General features: G+C 41.6%; 1 protein-coding gene across 1 annotated transcript in view; it reads right to left on the bottom strand.

The window, feature by feature from the left end:
* The window catches only part of LOC141752542 (unconventional myosin-XVIIIa-like), a 90,801-nt gene that overhangs the window by 12,564 nt on the left and 53,439 nt on the right, over positions 1-24,798 (bottom strand). The window contains exons 22-39 of the mRNA XM_074610557.1: positions 20,708-20,851; positions 20,410-20,499; positions 20,155-20,274; positions 19,918-20,032; positions 17,808-17,935; positions 17,497-17,651; positions 15,569-15,692; positions 15,214-15,414; positions 14,836-14,946; positions 13,496-13,600; positions 13,156-13,302; positions 11,239-11,352; positions 10,187-10,303; positions 9,652-9,735; positions 5,729-5,866; positions 4,275-4,460; positions 4,032-4,171; positions 3,317-3,361 (exon numbers count right to left, since the gene is read on the bottom strand). Coding sequence (XP_074466658.1) covers positions 3,317-3,361; positions 4,032-4,171; positions 4,275-4,460; positions 5,729-5,866; positions 9,652-9,735; positions 10,187-10,303; positions 11,239-11,352; positions 13,156-13,302; positions 13,496-13,600; positions 14,836-14,946; positions 15,214-15,414; positions 15,569-15,692; positions 17,497-17,651; positions 17,808-17,935; positions 19,918-20,032; positions 20,155-20,274; positions 20,410-20,499; positions 20,708-20,851 — 2,264 coding nt within the window. The remainder of the gene's footprint in view (positions 1-3,316; positions 3,362-4,031; positions 4,172-4,274; positions 4,461-5,728; positions 5,867-9,651; positions 9,736-10,186; positions 10,304-11,238; positions 11,353-13,155; positions 13,303-13,495; positions 13,601-14,835; positions 14,947-15,213; positions 15,415-15,568; positions 15,693-17,496; positions 17,652-17,807; positions 17,936-19,917; positions 20,033-20,154; positions 20,275-20,409; positions 20,500-20,707; positions 20,852-24,798) is intronic.

Here is a 24,798-nt window from a genome sequence, read left to right as displayed (position 1 = left end):
GCAGAGCTTTTGGGTGAAGAAAAAAAAAAAAAAATGTTCAGCAGTACACTGGTGCCATCACTGTCTTGCAACACTTGCTGACTGTGCAGCCGTGGACAGACAGCCGTGCTGCAATCATTTTCACAGTCACATGCGTCGCTCACACAGTTACGCTTCAGGTCTTCCAGAGCACATGGAGGTTACTCCCACCACGCTAAGTTTGTGTCAAGGGGCACAGTGCAGATCATCTCTTCATGAAATATGTTGAAAATGTTTAGAATCTCTGTTGTGAAAAATGTTCCCTCTATACATTTTTTCCCAAACCCAGATAGTACTCACTGTAATCAGGCTGAGTCAGGCCACCTGTGCCTAGTTAGGGCTGGAGGGTGGAGCTATCAATAAGTTGGTTTATTTCTAAATTAATCAATAAGATATGAAGGAAGAGTTCCTAACCTTTAAATATAGTTGACATTCAAATGTTTTGCTGTTTCTGTTAGGATCAGGTTTCAGTGGCAATTTCCCTCGCTGGTTTACCTAACCTCCATGCAGTGATTCAGTCCAATCAGGTAACCCGCATACAGTGGTTCAGTCCAATTAGGGTGGGGCCAGGAGGGTTATATAAATCCACTTAGGCATTGACTGTGGGGGAGATGTTGTTGGTATAGCAGCTTGCTGTGAGGCTGTGCTATTTTAGATATTTTTCCAGCTTGTTTGCTCTTTGTTAATATCCATGGGACTTTTGTTATTCTCCTCTGTTTGATGGTGATGTTTGTCTATTTATGTAGAAGTACTACCAGTAATGCTACATCTATTTAGTTCTGTGCTTTTGCAAAAGCACATTATGTCCAAATGCATACTTTTAATTTAATTTTTTAGTTTGTTTTCAGGTTTTTCCTGCAGTGATTTCAACAGAAAAATCTCAGTCCCTAATCATTTCTTATCTGTAAATTAAAAGACACATGATGAACAAAATGTCTAGAAGTAGAAAATGACTACTATATGGAGGCAAATTCCCCCACTGTGGGACTAATAAAGGAATATCTTATCTTAACTTATACTGAGGCCAAAAGATAAAAAGAATCAGTAAATTAAATCTTAAAGTGGCAATCTTGAAGATTTCCATTTAAATAAATGTCTATTAAGTCACTATCTATTGTCGAAGAAGGTAACAAAATTTTGATTGAGCCCATGGCCCATTGATGAAAGTATTGCAATATTTATATATGTGCAGTATTACGAACTGTGGCGACATTCCTGGAAAAAAATGCTGTATTAAGTTACTGTTAATGCAAACCGAACATTTCCTGCTGCGGCAGCTTCACATTAAAAACATTTAAAGCTGCAGTGGGTAGAAATGGAGTAAATATGATTCTTATTATAAAACGGTGACTATATTCTGATGAGACCGGTAATCTGAAAAAAAAGATGTGCCTCTGTGTCCTCCGGTGCTCCTAATGGCATCTGCAAGATTTCACAGACCAGAGGGCTAGATTTTTTAAAGCCTGAAAACAGAGCCATGAGGAGGTGCAGAAGTCTTGTTTTCTCTCAGAACACTTGAATTACAATATGCTGAAAGGTTATTATGGAATTTTAGCACAATTATGCCAAAAACATTCTTCCTACTGCAGGTTTAACCGGTGAAACACGAGTTGACTTTTATTATGAAGTAGTCACAGGAAATGCAACGTGGTTGTTAGTGACCTTGACACTGACCACTATCATTCATCAAAATGTGTCCATTTTGGTTATTTTTTGACAGCAAATCAGTTTGAAATATTACAGGGAGTAATAGAACAAGAACGAGCAGCCACAGTGAGCTGTTAGATGAAGAGCTGCAGGCTGCACACCTCCAACTTCTTCTTAGCGAGGTAACCAACTACTTTTGCTGTTCACAGACTCATGCCATGTACAGTATAAAATCAGATCACGGTTGATCACAGAATGGTGGAAAAAGGCCAATTATTGCCTGACTTCTTCATTAAAATGACAATAGTCTGTTTTGCTGCCAACAGTATTCTGGGACCTGTAGTATTAAACCACGAGGAAACAGGGTGTCGCCAAATCAGCCAGGACTGAAATCTTAAGGATTGCCACTTTAATTTAAGATATTTCATCCAAACTGTCAAACAACTTATATTGCAGTGCAGTTGTTAACACTGCCGCCTCACAGCCAAGGCTTATTGAAGGAGGCTGGGTCATGCGTCATCAACGCGACACATCTTTGGGGTACAACACATGCGTAGTAATATCTGGTCAGCACTCGCCAAAATTGAACCAATCGCAACGCACGACCGCAGCTCCAGTTGCACTGCGCATGTGCTATACCCCATACCCCGAGACCCGCGTCCGCCCGTGTCCCAGCCTCCTTCCATAGGCCTTACTCACAGCAAGAGGGTCACAGGTTTAAGCCCTTCTTTGTGGAGTTTGCATGTTCTCCCCGTGTTAGCGTGGGTTTCCTCCGGGATCTCCGGTTTCCTCCCACAGTCCAAAGACATTAGTTGTTGATTCTAAATTGCCTGTAAGTGTAAATGTGAGCGTGAATGGTTGTCCTGCGGCCTGTCCTGGGTGTACCCCAGCCCCCCCAGATAATGGATGGATGGATTATATTTTTGATTTTGTATGAATGCATCATAAAATGAAAATAATCTGCAGTGTATTCCCCGTACAAACTCAGTGAGATGTGGACTTGTTGCATGTGCTTTGGTAAACCCACAGAGGAGCAGAAGACAGGTAAAAAAAATCCACTGATCCAAACGAATGCATGATGAGGCTGCGAATGTCTGATAGAAAAAATATTCATGGAGACAATGATGCAGTATCACCGCAGGTCTGTTACACTTTGCTGTTTTTCATCAGGGTCATATTTTCTACAGCGGTGAGAGAGAGCGGCTCAAAGGAGAGAGCCAGTGTCATTTAGAGTCGTAGTCTATTTACCATTCTGGTTCACATTTCCTCTAACATTCTGCAAAGTGTTCTGTGCGCCATCAGATTTTTCAAATAACTTCTTGTTGCTCTGAAGGTACAAAAGCAAGGCCTGAAATCTCACAACGAGGCCGTCTGTGTACATACACCTGCGGACACTCGGCACAAAATGAAATGAAACTAAATGAAACACCGGGGTCATCCTTTAAGCGTGGCTTTTATCAAAGATGTTCACCACAGACGCAGCTTTGAATTCTATTTAAAAAGACTTCTCCTCGCGGTCTTATTGTGAACATCCTAAACCGAGAGGATAAGGAATACTGCATCATTCTCTCTTGTGGTGGGTGAGTGAAAAAAAAACTTGCAAACAACCATTACGACAGAAACAAAGGATGCGTTTTTTTTTCATTCTCACGTTTTGTTCTTTCTTTTCTGATATTTTGTCACCGTGTCTTGCAAACTGGCAGGAGTGTGGAAAAAAAACACCAAAATGGGGGAACAAAGGAAAAAAGAGAGAAGGTGAGATACACAAACAACAGTGCAAAAAGAGGACCAGCTGAGATAACAGCAAATAAATAGTTTAACACTTACAGGCGCACATAAAATAACTATCCATTGTAAAGCAGTGTAAATAAACTCCTTATTCTCAAACAGAGCTGGTATGTGTATAATGTCTTCCTTTTTTTTTTTTTAGAGGTCTGTATTACTGCAGTCAGTGTTTACCTCAGTGGGCTCAGAGCTAGCATAACCCTCAACCCCTCTGCAAAGAGGGAGGGAGTAACCAAACAGGGGAAAACCAGCGCTGAGACAAAAGATCAGAAGCGGGGGAACCGTGTGAGAAGTATTTGGAGAACAGACAAAGTGTAGTATGACTCACAGAGTACTAAAAAGGTTAGACAGGAATTGATGTAGGAAGATGTGGGAGACAGAGAATGAAAAGATACAAGTTGTGATTGACAGGCTACTAAAAAAAAAACCTCATTTTATGAGTTTCTTGCTGCAAGATAACTTGGTTTTCGGGCCTCTAGCTACAGCACAGTATCCCCTAATGTACCAAGCACATGTTACAGATCTACTGAAGCAAAGGCAATTGTGTCTTCCTTTTGGAGGAGGTTAAAGCTGTGCCGTACCTGTTGATTAAGTCATCATTGTCATCGCTCTCCATCTCGTCCTCTATGGCCGCCTGCAGGTCACCTATCCTCTTGAAGGCCAGCTTAAGGTCCACTTGTAAGCTCTGATTCGCCGCCTCTAAGCTCTCGATGTCCATTTCCTGGTGAATGAATCACAGCACAGAAGAAGCGTGGTTACCCCTTCTCCAGTGTGAGCTCGGTGTGAATCGTATCAGGTCTCCCACAGCAACCAAAAAGCCTTACCAACTCGTGCTTCTTCCGGCTCGCCTCGCCCTCCTTCTTAGACAGCTCTCCCATTTCTTCTTTCATGTCTCTTATCTGCCTCTGCATTCGCTTATTCTGGTCCCTCTCCCTGTTTTCTGCAGCGATGCGTTGGTTTTTCTCCTCTGTCAACTTTTCCAGGTTCTCCTTCAGGCGACCCACCAGGCTCTGGGGAGGATTCGAGGTGGACTGTTAGAAGTTGTTCTTACAAAAGTGGACAACTTCTAAGATAGAATTGTTTCCTTTGTTCTCCTTAATGTTTGTCCCTAGCCCACCATGGTTGGTCTCTTTAAAGCGTGTAAAAACAAAAGTTTGGAGCATGGTACTTTTCTCAATTAGGAATCAAAACATATTTATTCCCTAGTGGATGCTTTTCTTAACCAGCAACTAAAATAGGGCTGGCCCCCTCTTAGTCGATTAGTGTTTTGGTCTTAGTCGACTAAGATTTCTTTTGTCAATTTTTTTTAATGCTTTTTTCATGCTAAATGACTTATTTCCAAGAAACTTATGAGCCCATTTCTGGTAAACACAAGATTTAAAGTGGTGCTTTTGTGTGATTCTTTGTGGAGACACTCAGTTTTACAGATCTGTCAATTAAATCAACTAATCCATTAGTCGACAAATCGCAGTGTTAACTAATGCGGGTCACACACTACACGAGCATCAAGCCGATTTTGAGCCCGATTCCCCCGCTCCCAACAATTGTCAGCAAAGCCCCGATTTTTTTGATGGTTCTAAAGATTATCTTTCCAGATAGTCCTGTGGTGTGAGATATGTTGAGTGTTTTTTACATCCCCTAATCAGCTCAGAAGTCTATCCTGGATGCACCGATCTCAAAACGTAAATATTAAACATGTTCAATATTTACTATCGGATATCCGGTTGTGTGTGTGAGGAACCCCAAGAGCCGATGACGCAGTGATGTGGGAAAGAACGAAAAGGCAATTGAGAACCAAGCTGACTGAAGCAGGACAACAACCACCATCATGGCGGCCGCGACTAATATGTGAGCTAATGCAAAACGTGAAGCAAAAACAGAGGACCAACTTGCTTATTTGTGGCAACAACGCAAGTGTTTATTTTACATGACTCCATGACTTCATCCATCCTTTCTGAATTTTCAGTACAAAGTAGTGCAATATCTAACATTGCAAATTTTTCTTGCCTGTCATACACCATGTTTGATCGCGAGAGATTTTTTGGTTTGTGTGGGGTCTCACATTTTCAAAATCTTTTAAGATTTGAAAAATCTTTTAGTGTGGGCCAGCCTGAAGTTGAATAAGATTTCTTTTGGTCAAGGACAGCCCTAAACTAAAAAATGGAGCTATGCAAGATAAATCAACTCATGATAAGTAGAAAATAAAATGTCAAACTTCCGTTCATATTTTTCACAAAGCATGTCTATTACATTTACGAGACGCAGAGGATGGTCTCACCTCCAAGCGTTTGACCTGCGTCCTCTCATACTCCAGCTTTGTCTCCAGCTCACGTATCTTGGCCTCCTGACGGCACACGAGAGACTTTTCCACCATGGACTGTTCTTGGAACTCTAGCTGGCTCTGCAGCGAATGAATCTGCGTGGAGGAACACACACATACATACATGTAAACACACACAATCACTCCCTGAGGAGCAGCGCTGACTGCACACCTCCTTCTTGACCTCTGCTTTGTATGTATTTAAATGTATTTAAAACTAAATTAATGTTCACTTTTTCACCCTTTTATTTGTGTAAATTTAATCCATCTCGGTACATGTAAATATTGTGCATCCAGCCTGAATAATGAGCTCTTAGATAAGCCCTCGAATCTACCATGAATGGTCAAAAGAAGAGCTTGTGGTTCAGGCTGAGTAAAAGCGAGTCCCAGTAATTTCACAGGCTTTTGGGAAAGAGCACGGCTTCATGCAAAGCACGTTTGTTCCATTTGAATCGTTTTCTCATGACTGATAAAAGGAAGAAAGATACGTCCCAACAAAACCGGCCCAAAAGGCAGCACGGTACCTAATGGGGGGACTTTGCATCTGAGACAAGGAGGATTTGGAGCTCTCCTTTGATATTACTAAAGAAGTCAGATTCCCCTCCTACTAGGGATGAGATAACCACTTCAAGGTCAGATGCTTTAGATGGCTATCGCTGCCATCTCTGGCAGGTTTTAACAATGCCTTACAGCCTGCTGTGTTTCTCTAGTGTAGCCAAAAACAATTGTGATGGGTGGGCTTTGCGTATAACTAAGTGGACCAAAGCTTTGGCACGTGTATAGCTTAATCTAATAGAAACACAGTCTGCTGTTAGGAGGTGGCAAGAGCTCAATTCTGTCCCTTAGTGGAATTATATTTAACCACATTATGTTCAAGGCAGGTGGTTGTATTTGTTTAGTCTACTGCATGTCAACACTTAAAGGAAGACGCCCTCTTAAAGTCAAGTTACTCCGAGCCTGAGTGTCGCAAACTAGATTGCCATATACTAGGTGAATTCAGCTTTGATAGCCCAGAGGAAATTCATTTTGCAAACAAATGCATCAACAAGGAAAATGGGCATGCATTAATACGTGACACACATGACATGTTAGAGGTTATCCTCAAACAAATAGCTTTCCATCAGGGAAAAAAAACTAAGCTATTATTATAAAAGCACTATTATTATAAAAGCACTATTATCAACGCAGGCCTGAATCAGATGCATTAACCTTTTTACCACATGAATCCACATTTATGCCGAGCCTCCATCATTCAGTTGATGACTCAACCAATCAGCCCAGAAATATGCTAAATTAGACGAGGATGGTGCACAGAAGCTCCGGGTTTGTGACAGTCATATGATTCAAATACAAAGCTGTTAGTGTAGTGAGCTGGAAGCCAGTTGTGCAATATGCTAACATGTTCACAATGAACATGCAGATGTTCAGCAGGTTTAAAGCTAGGGTTGGTAATTTTCTTCAAAAACATTTTTGCTATGTTTGTTGAAATTCTAATTATATCCCAACAGCAATCAATAAATTGAATGCTGACAAAACAGTGACTGTTGCAGGACGGTAATAGAGTGCTACAGGAATGAGTCCTATAAAACCCAGAAATGAGTTAGCATTTTAGCACTGGAAGTCGGTGTGTTTTTTAGAAGGGGTTTTTAGTTAGATGCCTGAAATAAGGTCTGTTGTTAACACAAGCTTAAGAGATTTTAACGTTTTGTTCTACGACATAAAATACATCAACTTTGTCTTAAAAAAGGCGGTTGCTAACAAGTGGCTAAATGAGACTAAACGTCATCACGCCGTCTCAACCGCCTTTACAGCCTCGTTGTGTATACTCGGCACATGCACCCGTGGTGTAGTTTCTTCATAGTGTAATGTTAGCTTTTTACTTCTGGCGATTGCATTTACACTTCAAAAATCATAAAAATGGTGCTCATTTGATTATCTTGCTGAATAAACGTGTAGATATTATAAACGTTTTTCGTTATTTTCTGCAATAATAAAAAACTCAATGGAAAAATCCCATTGGCTTTTTTTGTCGAGGGAACCCAGGGCGATGCTAACTTCCTGGTTGGCCCACAAAAATATGTCATATAATTTTTTTAATCTAGCATTCTCTTGCTAGTTTATCAAGATTCCCAACCCTAGTTTTAATGTTTTCCATGTTAACCACCTTACTTTAGCATGTTAGCATTCCAACATTTGCAAATTAGTACTAAACACAAAGTACAGTTGAGGCAGTTGGGGATTTTGCAGGTACACCATTTGGTCATTAATCAAAAGGTTGACCTGATGATGGTGCTGGATGAAGAATTAAGGGATCTTGTATTACGGTTACATGAATGTTCATGTCATGGCAAAGGTAAACCTCAATTTAAGGGCCACACATGGACTGGTTAGCCTGCAAAAAGGCATCTCACATGCTAGTAATAAGTTCTTTGTAAGCATTGTAAGCAGAAACACTCCAACCAAAACAACAATCAGTCCTCACCTTGTTTCTGTCTGTTAATAAAAAGCACATAACTACAGCCATTACTCATGCCAGAGCTAAAGTGCCTTAGAGCACAGTGCAGAAAGCTGTTGTTTTGAAAAAGTAATGGATGGACTCTGCATTAACACAGCACAAAACTCCATATGGACAAAGGGCGCGTTAATAAATGTATAAGTGCGTATTAAATGTTCATGTAGGTAGGTCATTGCACTTGGAATAACACGCAAAAGGCACACAAATTAATGCCTCTGGGCCTCTCGTCTTGATATGGTAGTGTAGTGTGAGAGTGTGCAAGGCTACTAGCAAATACAAAAGTCACATAGAGCATGAGTTTGACATTTTCTGTATATGACTCTGCTGTAGGCGTCTGTTATGAGGGTTTTTTATGTTTGAGAGTAAAATGTAAAATCTTCAGGGTTTTATCTATTCTAGAGACATACAGAAACAAGGTTGCCACGTTTTCATTTCCCTGAAAAATTTCTATTATTTAAAGAGGACCTATTATGCTTATTTTTCAGGTGCATACTTTAAAATAAGTATGTACGAGAACATGTTTACATACTTACTTACATACTTATAATGTTGCTCTGAAACGCTCTGATTGAGCTCCTGCCCCGCCCTCCTGCCCCGCCCTCCTGAAAAGTCCAGTCTGCTCTGATTGGTCAGCTGGCCCACTCTGTTGTGATTGGTCAACCGAACCAAACCCTTCGGACTCCGCCCCTGCTCCACTCTAAATTGCTTTGTTTGAGGGCATGCCAAATTAGCTGCAAGGCAGGTATTATGCTAATGTGTTACTTGGTGACATCACCACGTTACGGAAGAAAAGGCGGGACTTCAAGCAAGGCGTTTCAGGCAGTTCAGGAGCAGTGTGGGGGAGAGTAACTCTCTTTGTCGTGGACTTTGAGCTTTGTAACTCTGCAGGACTTTTACAAAAAAACTATATAACACACTGAGGGAAAGTGGAAAAAGGCACCATAAGTCCTCTTTAAAAATCACATCATGCATTGGCATTTGAAAGACAATCCAAAAACACCACACATGATAGAAATCACTGAGACAGAAGCTGCAACACCAAGTTGATAGCTAAGCGTTGAAAGAAACAGAATGAGTGCTTTAATTTTATCTAATTGGTTAAACCATGGAAATAAGCTGCTGAGTTTACGTACACGACCCTTCCTTTAAATATGAGTACCGAGAGGCAGAAGAACAATTTCTCCCCTTGCCTCTAAGCTGATTCCTACTATTTAAATGCAAATTGCATTGCAATTTTGAGAAGAAAGCTGCCAAAAAACAGCTTTTATTTATTTTTTTCTTGGTCACGATAATCAGAGAGAAGTGTCAAGGCAGCAGGTGGGTTCCTGGCAGGCGAATGTGATGCTTTTTGAATACTTCTTTGTACCTTTTCTTGGATCTCCTGCTTCTCCTTTGTGGCCTCTTCCAGCTGGGCCTGCAGGTCACTGATCTGGCTTAAGTCCCTGGCAGACTAGTGCACACACACACACACACACATACACACACAAAGTTAATAGTCAGAGAATTAGGGTATATATCTGTGTGAGAGAGAAGAAGAGTGTTGATGTATCTGTAAAAAAAATGTTTTTAATGTAAATGGTTAATGAACATAATACGTCTGTGCTAAATCATTTGTCATGTGATCTGCTGCAGAACAGATTGCATCGCCCTGATTGCGGAGCACACACTGAGTTTAGAGGGGAACATGTCCTCCAAACCTCAAAGCCACTCTCCTTAAACATGCAGAAAAGAACAGCCTGTCAATGTTAGAGATGGTACCCCACAATTTCTCAAACTAAGTACAAATAATCAAAGGAATTACGCTATTTTCGTCTGATCTTGGTCTGAGCATTGATCACAAAGGAATTTATATTTCCAAGGCTTTCGAACTGCTCACCGAGGTGTTAGGCATGTCAGGTTACCTGGGCAACTGCGGCTTTGTGTTTCTTCATCAGCTCATTCATGTCCTCCTGATCCTCCTCGTTGCGAGACTGCAGGTCATTCTTCTCTCTCTGCAGACGGCTCACCTGCTCCTCCAGCTGAAGGACGAAACAAGGAGGGAACACGCACATTTTTAGTATAGGATGACAGGGTTTATTCATGAGCTATTGAATATGATAAACGGTCATTAGCTGGCCGGGCCGCGGCAGTCCTGGAATCTCATCTGATGGCAGTGAAACACAATCTGGACGGGGCGCTCTGGCTGGAGGATGAGACCAATTGGAGATAATCAATTGGCTCATTTAGGCAGGGAAAAGAGCAGCCAGTGCAGCATACTGGTGATGTCCTATTTAGAGTTCATCCTCTGTGTTCAGTGAATGGGGGGGTGGACTCAGGCCCTCAATATGCATTCTCTAATCTGAGACATTTACAAGACCTTCCCTCGCCATAAATGCAGCAATTAACAAGCAAAGCAGAGGCAGCACGGCACTCCGTGTGTCGTCCCCAGAGACACAAACATCCTCAGTCTACGAGCCTGACATGCAGGCGGGACTCTCATGAGACAGCCATTAATGAGCAGATGGAGAGAAAGAAAAAAAACATTCGACAAAGCTTATTTATCCATTAGAGCAAAATGTTGAAATCAGATATATGCCAAAGGGCATTTATTATTTTAATTTCCCACCATGGCTTGATGATGCACGCATATTAATGTAAGAGCCATGCTGCATTATTAAGAGTGGAAGTTTGATAGGCAAAGCCCTCCATTAATTAAACATTTGTTTGTTGTTTTCATTTGCTCATTAAAAGAAGGGTATGGAAACATTTACATAAACTTTCTTTTTTATATAAAAAAACAGTTTCTGCATTGGAAGATGAAAAAAAGGGTAGTTATATTTCATTATCTCTAAATATACACTCTATTGAGTATCAACACACAAAGGCATTCAAGCCTACTCAAGTGAATGAATGGAACACCATTAGTGCGGTTATGTTGCATCCTCAGGACACATAGCGGACAGTCAAAACTCACCGACATCTTAGTTTTGGCCACGTCTTCCATTTGGATATGCAAGTCCTCTATTTCAAGCTCCATGCTCTTTCGAGCCTTCACCGCTGCCGCAGAAGTGAACTCTGACTCCTCCAGCTGTGAGAAACAGGAGGGAAGAAAAAGGTACCGGGGAGGAGGTGAGGGACAAGCATTAGTAGGCCAAGATCAAGGAGCTATCCCGGATATGCAGAGGATTTATCAACCTGTGCATATTTATACCCCGAGACCAGACCAAGTTCAAAAAGTGTCTTTTTGTTCAGTATCAGTATGAGGGTGCTTTCACACCTAACCCGTTTGGTTCGGTTAAAACAAGCTCAGGTGCGTTTGCCCGGTTAGTATACTTTGTTTGGGCTGGTGAAAAAGCTGTCAATCAAACCCTGGTGTGGACCAAACCCAGACCGCCTGAAAAGATGGGTCAAAGCGGACTCTGGTGCGGTTCGTTTGTGGTGTGAAAGCAAACGAACCAACCACAGGTTTTTATGATTGCAGATATGTGATTTTAGTATGATTTCAAAAGCTAAACTACTAATAAATCCATCTGCTGATTGTAAAATCTGTTCAAGAAGCGATCTGTATTTAAAGCCATGTATATAAGCACGTCAGCGCGTGTATTTTCCCTAATTAATAGGTCAAAAACTGTTAAAACTGCTGTGCTTGCATCCGACTTGTGTACTTTGCCAGTTCATTAAGTCCACTAAAAAGTGTGTGACAGCGATCCCACAGTAAAGCACCTTATACATGAATACATGCGCTCTCCGATGTTAGCACTATGCGTTCGTACCAGTCATCTGGGAACGTGCAATGGGGCATTTGTACAGTCCTGTCTCTACCATTATTCATCATAACATGAAATCGATTTGCAGTCTAATAATTAGGGCTGTCAATTGTTTGTCGTTTATCCATAGTTAATTGCGATTATTCGCAAATTAATCACACATTTTTTATCCGTTCAAAATGTACCTTAAAGGGAGATTTGTTAAGTATTTAATACTCTTATCAACATGGGAATGGGCAAATATGCTTGCTTTATGCAAATGTATGTATATATGTGTTATTGGAAATTAATTAGCAACACAAAACAATGACAAATATTGCCCAGAAACCCTCACAGGTACTGCATTTAGCATAAAAAATATGCTAAAATCATAACATGGCAAACTCAAGCCCAACAGGCAGCAGCAGCAGCAGCTGTCAGTGTGTCAGTGTGCTGACTTGACTATGACTTGCCCCAAAACTGCATGTGATTATCATAAAGTGTGCATGTCTGTAAAGGGGAGACTCGTGGGTACCCATAGAACCCATTTTCAGTCACATACCTTGAGGTCAGAGGTCAAGGGACCCCTCTGAAAATGGCCATGCCAGTTTTGCCTCTCCAACATTTTGCATAACTTCGGAGCGTTATTTAACCTTCTTCGCGACAAGCTAGTATGACATGGTTGGTAACAATGGATTTCTTAGGTTTTATAGTTTCATATGATGCCAGTATCTTATCGCAAGTTGCATTAATGCATTAAAGAAATCAGTGGCATTAAAACAAATTTGCCTTAATGCGTTATTATCACGTTAACTTGCTACTAAAAATACTAATAATGCTTATAATCAGTTATTAATCAAAAAACATACATATACACACCAAGAAGCATTAAAGTGTTGTATAAATTTCTGTCAGTCACCAGAATTTGATTTCCCCACGTGGGTCCTGATGATGCAGGATGACAATGTTGAGTTTCCTGTCAATCTGTATAACTTCATGTTTAATCCTCTGATTCGTTTGTAAAAAGTCAGTGTAAACAGGAACCGGACCAGAATTAAAATGTAACAATGTTTCCCTAGGTCCGGACCAGATGAACCGAACAACAGGTGTGAAAGCGCCCTGAGACACAGTAAAGTGTTCAATACTTGATTTTTGAGCTGGGCGATCTCCCTCTTGCTGGGGGCGTTACTCTTCAGGTGGTCCAGCATAATCTGTGCGTCAGCCAGAAGGACTTTGGTTCTCTTCAGGTCTTTCTTCAGCCTCTTCTCCGTCTCCACATCCTTCTGGCTCACCTGAATCACAAAACACACCTTTTCTTACCAGTATTGTTACACACACACACTCTATTTTTCTATCCTCCCTCAAGACGGCTCCCTCTCCACACTCAAAAGCAGCTTCTTTTCCAATCAAAAAGAAGTGGCGCGCACTAAATCGCACACACTTAACTGCGCTGACAGGGACCCAGAGGCAGAGTGATGGAAGTACCTGGTCCTGGGCATTCAGCAGTTTGGACTCCAGCTCCCTCCTCTCGCGCAACACTTTCTGCTTGTCTTCGTACTCCTCCTCCAGCTGCACCTCCATCTGTTTCAGCTGCAGGACACATGAGCACAGAGTGTCAGGATGCACCAACAGATGATCAGTGATAAACAAAGTCAGACGTTACACACCATCGACCGTCCTGTTAGACATGGCTGCTCTCGCACGTCAAAGACAAATGGACCCCCCCCTGAGCAGATCTGCTAGCCTCTAGATCCGTCAACATAGATATTTAAATTTTCATTCTGAATATAGATACACTATTTGTATTCTACATTGTATTTATTCTGCAGTGTATAATCCATGGTATAAAATGATTAGGGCTGTCAAAGTTAACGCGATAATTACGCATTAACGCAAATTATTTTTAACGCCATTAATTTCTTTAAAGCATTAATGCAACTTGCGAGTTTTAGGTGGTAGTGGGTAAATCTAGAGAGAAGATATTTGTATCATCTGAAACTAGTAAACCTAAGGAATCCATTGGTACCAACCATGTCATACTAGATTGTCACACAGGACGCTAAATAACGCTCCAAACTCACGCTAAATTTTGGCGAGGAAAAACTGGCATTGCCATTTTCAAAGGGGTACCTTGACCTCTGACTGCAAGATATGAGAATAAAAATGGGTTCTATGGGTACCCACTAGTCTCCCCTTTACAGAAATGCCCTCTTTATGATAATCACATGCAGTTTGGTGAAGTCATAGTCAAGTCAGCACACTGACACACTGACAGCTGCTGTTGCCTGTTGGGCTGCAGTTTGCCATGTTATGATTTGAGCATATTTTTTTAAGCTGAATGCAGTACTTGTGAGGGTTTCTGGACAATATTTGTCATTGTTTTGTGTTGTTAATCGATTTCTAATAATAAATATATACATACATTTGCATAAAGCAGCATATTTGCCCACTCCCATGTTGATAAGAGTATTAAATACTTGGCAAATCTCCCTTTAAGATACATTTTGAACAGATAAATAAATACATTTGCGATTAATCACGATTAACTATGGACAATCATGCAATTAATCGCGATTAAATATATGAATCGATTGACAGCCCTAAAATTATTATACTTTATTCTGCTGAATACAGTATATTTGTATACAACGTGGGACGACCAACATGAACTTGAAATAATGTAAGTTGTATGGATCTCGCATTGAGTACAATGAACTTCAACACATACTTGTAAATGCAAGTGTGTGTTTCTCAGTGCTGCCTTGAGGCTATGTATAGGGAAAAAATGCACATATGTTTAAGAGTGAGAAATGTGCAGCACCCACCTTCTTACTGCAGGAATGCCTGATCTCCTCCACCTCTTCATCCTTGCTCTCAATATCTTTAGAGTGGGTCTGCCGCTGCCTCTCCATCTCCATCTCGAGCCGCAGCTTGGCCTGAGTGCACGACGAGGACACACACATGTAACAGCGTGTAAAATAAATGCACAAAGACAGAATTCAAAAATGAAAAAAAAAAAAAAGAATCTTTGGTTTTCTTCCATAATGAGATTTCTACCATCTGTCAAAAATGAGAGACAGATTTTTAAACAAACATGATGGTAATTTTGGGCTATTAGGGTGTGATATAAGCAGCTTTCAGCAGTAAAAACGCAAATATTTCACCATAATGGTATGAAATACCACATCTGCACCGCCCTGTACCTGCTCCAGCATCTGGATGCTTCCGGCCTGTTCGTCCAGCTCTTCCTCCTGGTCTTTCACCTTGGCCTCGAGGTCGCGAAGCTGCTTCTTGACCTTGGCTAGCGACGCTTCGTCCTTCGACTCCTGGGAGGACAGATCCTGCAGCTCGGCCTCCAGCTGCTGCACCTTCATATTCACGGCGCACAACTCAACGTCCTTGTCCTGCGGGCGGAAGAGATAACGCACATAAAACGCACATCTGGACCACCAGCCCAGTTATGTCAAGTAGGAGAGCAGAGAGACCAGACATGTGGTCCCCGAGAGAGAGGACGTCAGAGTGCATTTGAAGTGTGTACTGTAGTGTAAAGTAGCTTACCTGCAGCTGCTGGCGGAGGTTAAACATCTCACCAGTCATTAAGTCTTTCTCTCGAGCCAGCTTCTCCCTCTGGCCCCTTTCTCTTTGTACCTCGGCCTGGGCCTGGTTCTGCTCCAGGTCGAATCTGGAACACACACACGAACACACAGCTCAGCAAACTGTTGATTGTACATGAGACGAGGGTTCCATAGGGCTGAATAGTTGAGCATCATAGTAAACTGTGAATCTGTCGTTACACAAAGAGCCAATATGTGCCAGTCAGGTGGAGCCAATGCGTAAGTCCCTTAAACTTACATTCTTTCTTATAGCCAGCCAGGGGCGACTCCTGTGGTTGCAAAAAGAAGTCTGATTGTATAGAAGTCCAGGAGAAAATGACCCTACTTTTCACTTGATTTATTTATTTATTTTAAGATAATTTTTTGGGCATTTCAAGCCTTTATTGACAGGACAGTGGACAGTTTAGAAAGGGGGAGAGAGAGAGGGGGCGACATGCGGAAATGGCCGCAGGTCACATTTGAACACGGGCCGCCGCGGTCAGGACTCAGCCTTGTTATATGGGCGCCCGCTCTACCAACTGAGCTATCAGGGAACCCACTCACTTGATTTATTACCTCAGTTAATATTGTAAACATGAGTTTATGGTCTCAATCGCTAGTTTCAAGTGTTCTTCAATACAGCATGATGTTCATTTAGTAAATTATGGTCCCATTTAGAGTCAAATAGACCATAAAGCATGGTATGCTTTAGGGCGTGGCTACCTTGTGATTGACGGGTCGCTACCGCGTCATTGTCCAGTCTGGGCAACACATTCTCACTCCCAACTCATCAAATACCGCCGCTTGGTCAGTGCCCCTTTGGCATCGGAGACCGACACACGGGGAACCCCTTTTGCGTTACTTTTGGACGGACTGGGGAGGGTGTGTCCATATACGATCGTTGCATATATAGTGTCCTTTCAAAATAAACTTCCCTTTTCACAGGAAATTAGTTCTAGACAAAACAACCACTAAGAGTTAGGAAACGGTCGTCGTCGACGTTTACTTCAATGACTCGACTTACGTGACTAGTGACTCACGTGACTCATGTGACTCACAGGATTGGCAATAACGAGTCACGTGACAAAATAAGTCAACTTTACTTTTAGTCTCACACGGGACACGAACCCAGGTATCGTGGTTGAAAGTCTTGTGTTTATTTGACCCATCCACCACCACTCCCTCCCGCCCTTAAGGGACTGTCACGCTATTAATACTACGTCACTTGTTCCGACCGTCTCATAATTCCACTTCTTATATACAGTCTATGGTGCCAATTCGCGCAAGGCTGAAGGCTACAGGAGTTGTTGTAGATAAAACTGGTACATCAAATCATGTGTCATCATATATTGTCCTGATTTTGTGAAGTGATGCATAGCAGTTGTTTGAGGCCTCCTGTATGACACGCTACCTCTACTTTGGCCTCAACTGTTATCCCCACCCCATTTAGCCATCAATTTACAACTGGGTTGTAATAATGTGCAAACTGTTTTCTTCAATTGTCTGGGGCAGAAACACTTACGGTTAGTGAACTTAACATCTAAGTGTTTCATGCTGTCAGCTCGTCGTAATTCCCTGTTTTTCTCTCTGAAGCGCAGCTGAAAATAATTTCACCCACAGAGCATCTTCAATTAGCCACAGGGGAGAGATCACATTCTGCCACGGCGATAGCTTCTCAAGTGCTTAAAGTCTGAGTCATTTTCTCGGCTAATGCAATTCCACAGATTACAGAACATCTCAGTCAAATTAAAGGAAAACGTTAGCGTTCTGCCGGGTGGGTCAGAGTGGCTGCGCACTGGCCTTTTTCAAGGAGAAAAGAGCAATATTGTTCTCTGTAGTTTGTGTTTATGAAAGAAATAAGGACAGACACTTAGAACTGTCAGACAAACTGACTTCCTCTGCTTCTTCTCCAGATCGTGGTTGCGGCTGTGCAGGCCCTCCAGGTGAAGCTTGGTGTCCTGCAGCTCTGCCGTCAGTTTCTGGCACTTCTTCTTCAGCTGCTGCACAGAGCGCTGCACATCCTCACTATCTGTCTGCAAATCAGCCAGCTGCAGCAAACACACACAAACACAAGCAAACAAACATTTTTATTATTCTTTTATGCATATCATTATTATGACATTTATATAACTAACTGGCCACAAGTGTGTGGTAACCAAACATTAAAAATAGACTTAATTTGTTTGATGAAAAAAGTGTCTTGCCCTTCTCTCCACATGTCTTTTGCTCTGCTGCTCCGTCTCCAGCTTCTCTTCAAACTCTTGCTGGAGTTTCTTTTTGGTGAAGTCCATTTCACGAATGGCTCGGTTGTACTTTATCCGCCACTCGCCTCCTGGAGGAAAGACATACAATTCAGAAAAATGTCTGTGTGACATTTGGGGCGTCTCCTCCTGCCTTTAATGCAGGTCTAGCGGGGTGTACGGCGAAAAAAGGCTCAAAAGCTCAGAAATGATGGATGCTGTGGATTACGGAGTGCACCGTACTGGCTGCGATGGTTATCGCATTCAAGAACCGAAATAACATAATCTTTCAGGAAATAAAACGTCTTTCATCAAATCCTGACCTTATAAGGTCAAATGCATTTCGACAGGAAACTACAAAGCAGCCTTTGCTGCGTTTTCAGCTCTAATCTTGGATAAACCTGAGGAAAAAATTCAGAGCGCAGCACAATAGTAGTTAGAGAAGGACATGTCTAAGTGGCACTTTCCACAGTTCTTAGCCGACCCTAATTCTGGAGCTGTCAGAGGCTATCAGAACTATAACAGCGGCCGGGCAGATATTCAGGTTCAGGTTCATTTCCAACCCTTATCATTTTAGAGGCTGTCCGTTTCTCCTTCACGTACCAACACCGGCTCCTCCATCAGTGCTGCTCATTAGCATATATATAGCATAATGACAACTTGCAGGGCCACCGGCTCTGATCCCCAACGATTATTTTCTCATTCATCTAAGAATTCTGATATGCTCTGTAATGGCTTGTCTGCCGAGGTGGGTTGAAGGGGGGAGGTGGAAAGAAAAAAAGTCCCGTGGACAATATGCTCTCAGCGGGAGCCCTCTTTCCCAGCAGGTGGAGACCAATCAGCAACAGGCATTAGTTGTATGCCTGGGAGCGAACATCTTAATCCCCTAGCGGTAAATCCTCAAACTTGGAAAATATACTTAATAGCATTACGCAAGATGTGACCGAGTCTCGCTGCCATGTCTCCTGCCGAAACGGTCAAACAAAGCCGCTAATTCCCGCAGCTACAATTAGTATAGGAGAGATTTTTCAAACTGTGCACATAATGCTGGTATGAGCGGTTCAGTAAATTATGCTTCTGACCTGAGCTGACATGCCCATTAGGCAGGTCTTGGCAAGCCGCTGCAAATGTCACAGGGGCCAATTAATTAGGGAATTGAAAACAAATGTTTAAAAACACTGATGGCCAAAGATTATGATTCCAAAGAGAGAGAAAAGGGTTTTTCTTCCTCAAATTTCTTGGGCAAAGCATTAAAGAGGACCTATTAAGCATTTGTGCTTTTTCCCTTTCCTTTAGTGTGTTATATAGTATATAGTATATATCGTTTTTTGTGCATTTAAAATGTCTGCAAAGTTACCACGCCCAAAGTTCACACCAAAGGGAGTGACTCTCCCCCACGGAAACGCCTTGCTTGAAGTCCTGCCTTTTCTTCTGTAACGTGGTGATGTCACCAAGTAACACAATTGAATAACACCTGCCTAGCAACTAGTCTGACACTAGCCAAACTCAAACAAATCTAGTTAGAGTGGAGCTGGAGCGGAGTCCGAAGAGTTTGGTTCGCTTGACCAATCGTTTCAGACGGAGGCCCTGTTCAGACCTGAGTGATCGGATCACAAGTGGACAGCTTTAAATACGCCTGTTCACACCTGGCATTAGAATGCGTCTCCACATGCACCTCCAGAGACCACTTGTGATCTGATCTCACTTCCCCGCTCTACCTGCAAATAGCTGCAGACATTGTGACGTAATATTACAGGAATGTCAGTAGTAATATCCTTCATATTTGTGAATTTGGGTACATTTTGGGTACATTTAAAGCTGTCCACTTGTGATCCGATCACTCATACCAGGTCTGAATAGGTCCAGAGGGTGAAAAGAGGTGCTGCAGCACAGCCGGTAAGAAAAAAATAATGTTTTTTTTAACATTAAAGCATGTAAACATGTTCTAGTAGAAACCCAAAATATAAGTATGCACCTAAAAATAAGCATAATAGGTCCTCTTTAAACACACGGATGGATAACGGTCTCTGGTGTCACCTTGCAAATGACAACTAACAGTTTGTAGTCAACTAACCAGCATCATCGTCATCGTCCATCTCCCCGTTGAGCTCTGATGTTTTCACGAGCCGAGCTTCCATCAACTCCATCTCCTGTGATTCCAATTGTTTCTTCATGGCGTCAAACTTAACCTGGAATGCACACATTCACACACCACCGTCAAAACAAGAGCTTGTCAGTCACACTGACATTGGAATTTCTTTTTTTAAATATTATGACATGTGTTTATATCTGTGTGTGTGTGCATATGTGCCTGTAGATCCTTCATGTCCTTCTCCAGGCGGAGTCTCTCTGAAGTCTCAGTCTCCAGCAACTGGGAAGCCGACTCGCTGGTGCTCCTCTCATCAGCCAGTTCTGCCGACAAGTCTGAGATCTGGACACGAACACACACACAGACACAGACAGGATGTAATACAAACCTACAAAATACTTGCCACCGTTCTTGTACAAAGTAAGAAATGAAAGAGTTTAACTCCCAGCATGCATTGCCACAGGCGAAGGGACCCACCCTGCTCTCCAATCGATCCGTGTTCAGTCTAAGCTCATTCCGCTCCTTCTCCACCCTCTCGAGCTTCGATTTCTGCTGCTGTATCTCCTCCTGGAGCATAGAGAACACAGCTATATGGGTTGTGTGTAATGTTACAGGTAAAACTGTGAAATATTAAGTATTACTGTACGAGAGACATCAAAAATGAATAGCAGGAAGTTCCATGCTGCAGTGGCAGGTAGTGCATCTTTACAGTGGACTGTCTAACTGAGAGGGATCTATCGGGTGGGGTGCATCGCACAGAAAAAGGCCTCCTCACGTCTTTGCCTCGCATCTGCTCCTCGGTGAGCTGGACCTTAATGAGGGGCTGGACTGTGGTGAAGAGCTTCCACCATGGCCAGTCCTTCACGCCGCGGTTCTTCTGGATGTTTTTCTGGAGGCATCGGATTGCTAGATCCTGAATCTAAAACACAGACATACACAGATTGAGTGAATGGTAGTGTAATATTACTATTACAGTATCTGTAAATTGATCTTCTAATAAAAATAAGTGCTTCATAATCACTGCTGGTTTACTGCTGCAATGTGTTCAGTACATGGTGTTAAAGAGGACCTATTATGCTTTTGTGCTTTTCCCTTTCCTTTAGTGTGTTATATAGTTTTTTTGTGCATGAAAAAGGTCTGTAAAGCTACAAAGCCCAAAGTCCACGCTAAAGGGAGTTACTCTCCCGCACAGAAACTCTGCTCCTGAACTGCCTGAAACGCCTCACTTGAAGTCCCGCCTTTTTATTCCGTAACGTGGTGATGTCACCAAGTAACACATTTGCATACTACCTACCTAGTGGCTAGTTTGGCACGCCCTCAAACAAAGCTAGTTAGAACGGAGCTGGAGCAGAGTCTAAAGAGTTTGATTTGTTTGACCAATCCCAACAGGGTGGGCCAGCTGACCAATCAGAGCAGACTGGACTTTTTTGGTGGGGGGAGCTCAAACAGAGTGTTTCAGACAGGGGGGTGAAAAGAGGTGCTGCAGCACAGCCGGTATGAGAAAAGAAAAGCATTTTTTTAACATTAAAGCATGTAAATTAAGGCTGTCAATCGATTAAAATATTTAATCGCGATTAATCGCAAAGTAATCACACATTTTTTATCCGTTCAAAATGTACTTTAAATAGGGATTTGTCAAGTTTTTAAGTGGGCAAATGTGCTTGCTTTATGCAAATCTATGTATATATTTCTAATTGGAAATCAATTAAAAAGACAAAACAATTTCAAATATTGCCCAGAAACCCTCACAGGTACTGCATTTAGCATAAAGAAATATGCTCAAATCATAACATGGCAAACTCAAGCCCAACAGGCAACAACAGCTGTCAGTTTCATATGCTGCCAGTGTCTTCACTCTAGCTTCAAAACTGAAAAAATGCTACAACCTAAAAATCGCAAGTTGCATTAATGAGTTATAGAAATTAGTACATGTTCTTTCATGTTCTACATGTTCTAGTAAAAAACCCAAAATACAAGTTTGCACCTGAAAATAGGCATAATAGGTCCTCTATAAATGCAGTATATGAAAACAGATAATGTCATGCACAGATATCACAGGACAGCAGTGTCCAGAGGTCCATGAAACAATGCCAGAAATGAAAGAAAATCTTAATTAATCAGTGGAATAAAGTGACAGAACTCATCTACTGTTGCCATACGTTCCTCGCCACTGATGAGCAATATTTGAAAAACATGTCATCCCTCATCCTCATGTTATATTGCCTGTGTATGGGCTCTCACAGCTGACCCAGGACTTGCCAGCCTCCTCTGGAGACTTTCTGCAGAGCGTGTTCCAAGGCTTGGAGCTAATTTTTGATTAATTAAATCAAACATGTTGGCAGCTAATTCCAAGTATTACACGATTTCCATGCTGCTTATGCATGAGGCTCTCCAGCAGCAGCAGATTACGGGCAAACCCAATTAGAGCGACGCAATTCTCAGCATCAGGTACATTTCGCCCTGAAGGTACTCTCTATGACCAATTAGGATTTGTCACACAGTGAAAGCCTTAACATGAAGCAAAATGCAGCAGAAGATTTAAACGGGTCTCACTTGTCATATTTAGTCTAAGATGAATAGAAAAACAAACAAAAGATTATACTGCGTGAACACCGTGGATAAACATTTTTGGTATTTGCGTCACATTAAGAGGGTGTGACAGCTGTGAGACGGTGTGATGTGAATTAAGGTTTGTGAGCCAAGATTAAGACAAAAGCGTGTTTCCATTCTCTTCCTCAATGTTCTACATTTCCATTAGAGTTAAACATGTGTTTTAGTGTGTGCGCATGTATATGTATGCAGGCATGTCTGTGTATATGTAAGACTGCGATATATGACTGCAGCGCCGCCTGATGTCACTTTGATCCCACTTTTGAAGCGATCACTTATATGTTCAGGGGATTTCTTTAACATGAAATAATGCCTTGCTAAAGGACGGCGACTCTGATTACATGCATTTTGCCTAATAAGGAACCTATTGGTCCGTCATGCCTGGCTAATATCATTATCATGATCTTATGAAATGATGTTTCAATGCTGAAATACAAACAAATTTTCCACAAAAGCTTGATTGGGTTCAGTCAGATGGCTGAGAGGACTACTCATAATTGTGTTGAGTGGTCTTTCATGCTTTTAGGTTGTACAAAGTGTATGAAGGGTTTGTTTTGTACATGGAGAACAAAATGCTGTGCAGTGGTTCAATTGGACAGATAATTGAAAGGGCAGAAAGAGACAATGATCCCTCTGAGCAACAGTTCAATACGAATAGAAGAAATCACCAGTTCATTGGTAATAAAAAAAACTGGAAGCTGAGCATCAAAATGTGTACAGATTGAAATAGAAACAGGTTCCTGTTTCAGTGTCAAGTGCACAATAATGCAGCTTTTAACAAGCTAGAATTAACAGGTGCATTGCTTTAGCGAAGTTATTCTTTAAACTTCACAATAGAAACAGGTTAGTCCAGGGTTAGCATCAGGGCTGTCAAAGTTAACGCGTTAATGCAAATTCGCTTTAACGCCACTAATTTCTTTAACGCATTAGCTTGCAACTTGCAATTTTTAGGTTGTAGGGGCTCAGTTTTTAAAGTATCTAACTATCTAAAGCAGGGGTCTTCAATGTTTTTCAGGCCAAGGACCCCCAAACTGATGGAGAGATGGAGCAGGGACCCCCTACTATATATATTGTATAAAATTGTGTTTTATATTAAACTGGGCCTAGTGCCATGTATAAATGTACCTTGTTATTGTGCATTCAATACTAAGCTATTCAAATAATACACAGTTTCATATATTCATGTTTTTATTTTAAACATGTGCAAGGTACAGTGAGTAGATCAATTGTAAAAAAAAAAAAAAAAAATTAAAAATTTAAAAATTAAAAAATTAAAAAAAATTTAAATTAAAAAATTAAAAAAATTAAAAATAAATAAATAAATAAAAATAAGAAGAAGAAAATTTCGAGACCCCCCTGCAGGACCTCTGATCTAAATAAATGTATCTCATACCAATGCAGAGCCTATCCACGCCTTTACAGTGGGAGGTATTCATGTTTCTTCGATATGGAACTGTGGGTTTGCATGTTTCAAATGAAGAGATATACTGTATATATGTATCTCGCTGTCTGATAAAGATATATATATAATTCAGTGAGCACTGTTGCAATGAATAGGTATGGTATTACTAGGCTAAAACTAGCTTATGATTGCTGCTTTACACTGATTTCAATGTAAATAACAAAAGAAAACATCTGTAGGGTACCTGAAGGACAAACCTCCCAGTACGGTGAGTGCCTGCTGAGGCAAAATAACAGACTTTCAAAATGTCACGTTGTCCCCTTGAGGAGACAGTTGAAAGAGGGGGGGGAAAAAACAAGAAAAATTATGGTTTTGTCATTTAATGTCACATGGGCTTGGCAGAGCTTCACAAGGTTAACATGCCAGGGAATATCAATCAAGGGAACTTGTGACTATCTGTCACATCCATATACATCATCCAGCAGGTCACCAGAACTCATCGGGCACTGCTCCGGAGGCAAAGTATCATCTCCTGTACCTGCTAAGACTGGCTAATTCAAAACAGCGCAATAGGCAATGGAGCCCTATCAATATTCACAAAGGGATAACGGGGTAACGGCAAAGGCGCAAGTGGATGTTATTATGTGATGATTATTCTAAGATTGAACCGCAACACACTCTGCAAATCACGGAGAGAAGGGGAGATGAAAATCGCTCCACAGCCCTGCTTCTGTTCCATTACTCCGGTGGCGACTAATTGAATCAGGAATAATATAAGCAGAATGAGATTCAGCGGGGAAGAATAGCCTTTCAGGTTATCATTGCAAGGACAGACGGTGTACCACACATGTGAC

This window comes from Sebastes fasciatus, chromosome 16 (genome assembly GCF_043250625.1).
Source record: "Sebastes fasciatus isolate fSebFas1 chromosome 16, fSebFas1.pri, whole genome shotgun sequence".
Lineage (NCBI taxonomy): Eukaryota > Metazoa > Chordata > Actinopteri > Perciformes > Sebastidae > Sebastes > Sebastes fasciatus.
This window is presented reverse-complemented; position numbering and strand designations above follow the sequence as displayed.